This window comes from Pristiophorus japonicus, chromosome 1 (genome assembly GCF_044704955.1).
Source record: "Pristiophorus japonicus isolate sPriJap1 chromosome 1, sPriJap1.hap1, whole genome shotgun sequence".
Lineage (NCBI taxonomy): Eukaryota > Metazoa > Chordata > Chondrichthyes > Pristiophoridae > Pristiophorus > Pristiophorus japonicus.
Window position 1 is genome coordinate 325680599 of NC_091977.1, and position 6000 is coordinate 325686598.

Sequence of the window (6000 nt, forward strand, 5' to 3'; positions counted from 1 at the left end):
AGACATAGTGCATTACATGCTACTTAAGACATGGCACATTATATGGTACATACAAACATGGCCGATTACATGCTACTTACAGACATGGTCCATTACATGCTACTTATAGACATGGCCCAATGCATGCTATGTACAGACATGGCCCGTGACATGCTACTTACATACATGACACATTACATGGTACATACAAACATGGCACCTTACATGCTACTTATAAACATGGACCATGACATGGTGCTTACAGCCATGGTGCATTGCATGCTACTTTCAGACTTTTCACATGACATGCTAATTAAAGACATGATCCATTACAGGCTACTTACAAACTTTGCACATGACATGCTACTTAGATACATGGCCCATGCCATGCTACTGTCAGGCATGGCGCATTGCATGCTACTTAAAGACATGATTCAGTACATGCTACTTACAGACATGGTACATGCCATGTTAGTTACAGACACAGCCCATTACATGCATATTACAGACATGAGACATTACATGTTACTTAACGAGATGGCCCATGACATGCTACTGCCGGCCTGGCACATGACATGCTATTTGCAGACATGGTCCATTACATGCTACTTACAGACATGAAACATTACATGCTACATGCAGACATGGCACATTACATGCCACATGCAGACATGGCCCATGCCATGTTACTTAGCTACATGGTCCACTACATGCTACTTACAGACATGACACATTACATGCGTCATGCAGACATGGCACATTACATGCTACTTACAGACATGGCACATTATATGCTACTTGTAGACATGGAACATTTCATGTACTTACAGACATGGCGCATTATATGTAGACATGGCACATTACATGCTACATGCAGACATGACACATTACATGTAGGCATGGCACATTACATGCTACATGCAGACATGGCACATTACATGTAGACATGGCACATTACATGCTACTTGCAGATATGGAACATTACATGCTACTTACAGACATGGCACATTACATACTACTTGCAGATATGGAACATTACATGCTACTTAGAGACATGGCACATTACATGCTACTTGCAGATATGGAACATTACATGCTACTTAGAGACATGGCACATTACATGCTACTTACAGACATGGCATGTTACATGCTACTTGCAGACATGGTGCATGTTAAACAAACTCAATATAAATTGACAGTGACAGATACAAAATTAAAAAGTGCATCACTATCAATGGGGCAAAATACACACTAAAAACATCTATATTGCAGGTTCAACAGTTACTGCCAAATGTGATAGACTCATCTCGCAGAGCGTATTGTTTCAATGCCAACTACATCTATGCCCTACTGGTACAAGGTTACAAGTTTGATCCAGTGAGTTGGACCCGGATAAGTTTTCAAAAACAAGTACGTTTAGAAATTCAAAAACGCTGTTTTGTAAAACCCTCCCTTGTTATTTGTTGTTTTGTAGTAATTTATTTGGAGGGGGTGGTTACGCTCTAATGTCTCCATATTATTCCAATACTGACAATGGGGGCGTGGGAGGGGGGGGGAAATCCATCTTCATCCATAGCCAGGGTACATCGCTGAGCTAACGTGAGGAGGAAGTTCCCCCGCATTGGGTTTTAATGGGCTTATTGTGTGGAATCACAGCAGGGAGAGAAAATAGTTCTGTTTCAAGGGGGAGCTGGGTGATATCACCTGTAGCACATCCAACTGACGAGCTTGGATTTTGCAAATGTCCAGAGATGGGTAAGATTGAGCCTTTTTGCCATAAACTCTCCATCATTCACGTGGAGTTCCAAGATTGCACTTGTTTAGGTGGAAAGGGATATATTTAATGGGTTGTTTGAATCTATCTTTTATGCAGTCTCTGAGATGTCAGTCTCATATCATTGTCGGTTACTGTTCTATCCCAGGGTCTTTTTGCCAAATTTAGATTTTCTGGACACTTGTCATTGAAAATTGTGTATCCCCAGAACTAGTTTTGCTGTGTATTTGTGGGAAACTAAATAAGTTATTTAGTGTTATCAGTCAGATGACTCTTTTCCAGTTACAATGGTTGGGCAATAAGTCATGATAGGTAGGCAACAGAGGTTGACCAGTAAGTAGCAAAAGTTGATCCATAATAACAGATGTTGACTAGTGGGTAGAAGGTGACTTTTAGATACCATTAAGACCTCAAAAGTAGTAATCTCGGGATTGCTACCAGTGCCACGTGCTAGTCAGAGTAGGAATCGCAGGATAGTGCAGATGAATACGTGGCTTGAGCAGTGGTGCAGCAGGGAGGGATTCAAATTCCTGGGGCATTGGAACCAGTTCTGGGGGAGGTGGGACCAGTACAAACTGGACGGTCTGCACCTGGGCAGGACCGGAACCAATGTCCTAGGGGGAGTGTTTGCTAGTGCTGTTGGGGAGGAGTTAAACTAATATGGCAGGGGGATGGGAACCAATGCAGGGAGACAGAGGGAAACAAAAAGGAGACAAAAGCAAAAGACAGAAAGGAGATGAGGAAAAGTGGAGGGCAGAGAAACCCAAGGCAAAGAACAAAAAGGGCCACTGTACAGCAAAATTCTAAAAGGACAAAGGGTGTTAAAAAAACAAGCTCAAAGGCTTTGTGTCTTAATGCAAGGAGTATCTGTAATAAGGTGGATGAATTAACTGTGCAAATAGATGTTAACAAATATGATGTGATTGGGATTACAGAGACATGGCTCCAGGATGATCAGGGCTGGGAACTCAACATCCAGGGGTATTCAACATTCAGGAAGGATAGAATAAAAGGAAAAGGAGGTGGGGTAGCATTGCTGGTTAAGGAGGAGATTAATGCAATAGTTAGGAATGACATTAGCTTGGATGATGTGGAATATATATGGGTAGAGCTGCAGAACACCAAAGGGCAAAAAACGTTGGTGGGAGTTGTGTACAGATCTCCAAACAGCAGTAGTGATGTTGGGGAGGGCATCAAACAGGAAATTAGGGGTGCATGCAATAAAGGTGCAGCAGTTATAATGGATGACTTTAATATGCACATAGATTTGGCTAACCAAACTGGAAGCAATACGGTGGAGGAGGATTTCCTGGAGTGCATAAGGGATGGTTTTTTAGACCAATATGTCGAGGAACCAACCAGGGGGGAGGCCATCTTAGACTGGGTGTTGTGTAATGAGAGAGGATTAATTAGCAATCTCGTTGTGCGAGGCCCCTTGGGGAAGAGTGACCATAATATGGTGGAATTCTGCATTAGGATGGAGAATGAAACAGTTAATTCAGAGACCATGGTCCAGAACTTAAAGAAGGCTAACTTTGAAGGTATGAGGCGTGAATTGGCTAGGATAGATTGGCGAATGATACTGAAGGGGTTGACTGTGGATGGGCAATGGCAGACATTTAGAGACCGCATGGATGAACTACAACAATTGTACATTCCTGTCTGGCGTAAAAATAAAAAAGGGAAGGTGGCTCAACCGTGGCTATCAAGGGAAATCAGGGATAGTATTAAAGCCAAGGAAGTGGCATACAAATTGGCCAGAAATAGCAGCGAACCCGGGTACTGGGAGAAATTTAGAACTCAGCAGAGGAGGACAAAGGGTTTGATTAGGGCAGGGAAAATGGAGTACGAGAAGAAGCTTGCAGGGAACATTAAGACGGATTGCAAAAGTTTCTTTCGGTATGTAAAGAGAAAAAGGTTAGTAAAGACAAACGTAGGTCCCCTGCAGTCAGAATCAGGGGAAGTCATAACGGGGAACAAAGAAATGGCGGACCAATTGAACAAGTACTTTGGTTCGGTATTCACTAAGGAGGACACAAACAACCTTCCGGATATAAAAGGAGTCAGAGGGTCTAGTAAGGAGGAGGAACTGAGGGAAATCCTTATTAGTCGGGAAATTGTGTTGGGGAAATTGATGGGATTGAAGGCCGATAAATCCCCAGGGCCTGATGGACTGCATCCCAGAGTACTTAAGGAGATGGCCTTGGAAATAGCGGATGCATTGACAGTCATTTTCCAACATTCCATTGACTCTGGATCAGTTCCTATCGAGTGGAGGGTAGCCAATGTAACCCCACTTTTTAAAAAAGGAGGGAGAGAGAAAACAGGGAATTATAGACCGGTCAGCCTGACATCGGTAGTGGGTAAAATGATGGAATCAATTATTAAGGATGTCATAGCAGTGCATTTGGAAAGAGGTGACATGATAGGTCCAAGTCAGCATGGATTTGTGAAAGGGAAATCATGCTTGATAAATCTTCTGGAATTTCTTGAGGATGTTATTGAGGGAGTGCAGCGAAGGTTCACCAGACTGATTCCCGGGATGGCGGGACTGACCTATCAAGAAAGACTGGATCAACTGGGCTTGTATTCACTGGAGTTCAGAAGAATGAGAGGGGACCTCATAGAAACGTTTAAAATTCTGACGGGGTTAGACAGGTTAGATGCAGGAAGAATGTTTCCAATGTTGGGGAAGTCCAGAACCAGGGGACACAGTCTAAGGATAAGGGGTAAGCCATTTAGGACTGAGATGAGGAGAAACTTCTTCACCCAGAGAGTGGTGAACCTGTGGAATTCTCTACCACAGAAAGTTGTTGAAGCCAATTCACTAAATATATTCAAAAAGGAGTTAGATGAAGTCCTTACTACTTGGGGGATCAAGGGGTATGGCGAGAAAGCAGGAATGGGGTACTGAAGTTGCATGTTCAGCCATGAACTCATTGAATGGCGGTGCAGGCTAGAAGGGCCGAATGGCCTACTCCTGCACCTATTTTCTATGTTTCTATAAGTTGACTAGCAGATAGTAGAAATTGAACAGTAGGTAACAGGTTGACTAGTAGGTAGCAGAAGGTGACCAGTATGTAACAAAAGTTGACCAGTACATAGCAGATGTTGATTAGTAGGTAATATAAATTGACTATCAGGTAGAATAAGCTGACTTGTAGGTAGCAGAAGAAATCGCCTTCGGTAAGCTTTGAGGCCCTCAAAATTCCGATTGGAGACATTGGGGATGAGTTGTAAGAGATGTTCAATGCTCTCGTTGTTCATGATCCAAAGCCTTCTCACAGAGTTAAGGATTGCACGATATGGGTGATGTTACTGATAGTCCAAACATCAGTGGAAATGGTTTATATCTCTCCAGAGGCTTATAGTGGCCCGAGTTAATGTCTATGATCAAACCAAGGGTTTGTTGGGGAAGATGTAAGACAGGTGTGCATTTTAAAGTGGTTGGCAGCTATTCTGTTCCATCTATTGTCCACTGAGCTACCATTCCATGTAACTATTATGTGGCGATGCACTGTCCAGTGATAGAAGTGACCCTTTGAATTTCAATACAAGTCCGTCTTAATCTTTGGCTGCTGCAAACATTTAAGACTAAGTTAAATATTGATTCCTCTAATATGCTGTTTTCCTTGTTGCAGGTGAAACATAACAGCATAGGTTGGTCACTTGGTTACATGTTAAACCTTACCAACATGATCCCATCAGAAAATCAAGTGATCCAAATGCCAATGAGTGATGCTGTATTCACTACACTTCTCTTTCTGTTTGCTGCTATTGTTTTGTTCTGTTCAATCTTCATTTGTATGTCAATAATACGTTCAGTTTAGTGCAAGTCTGTTCTTTCAGGTGGACGAAAAGATCCCACGGCACTGTATCGAAGAAGAGCAGGGAAGTTATCCCTGGTGACTTGGCCAATATTTATCGCTCAATCAACATCACTATTACAGATTATCCAGTCATTATCACATTGTTGTTTGTCGGAGCTTGCTGTGCGCAAATTAGCTGCCACGTTTCCTACGTTACAGCACTGACTACATTTCAAAAGTACTTCATTGGCTGTAAAGCACTTTGGGACGTCCTGATGTCATGAGAGGTGCAATATAAATGCAAGTCTTTCAAATTACCAGACTGCTTTCTGAGTTCCTAAAAATGACACAAGAATAATAGTTGATTATTTGGATAAAACCATGATAGCAATATCTGGATGATGAGAGAAAGAAAAACAACAGGTCTTTCCCAAAGTT

General features: G+C 42.3%; 1 protein-coding gene across 1 annotated transcript in view; it reads left to right on the forward strand.

Annotated features, from left to right (window-relative positions):
* entpd3 (ectonucleoside triphosphate diphosphohydrolase 3) overlaps positions 1-5583 on the forward strand; it is a 79114-nt gene extending 73531 nt beyond the window's left edge. Inside the window, exons 11-12 of the mRNA XM_070880825.1 lie at positions 1252-1389; positions 5395-5583. Coding sequence (XP_070736926.1) covers positions 1252-1389; positions 5395-5583 — 327 coding nt within the window. The remainder of the gene's footprint in view (positions 1-1251; positions 1390-5394) is intronic.
* Positions 5584-6000: the final 417 nt, after the last annotated feature.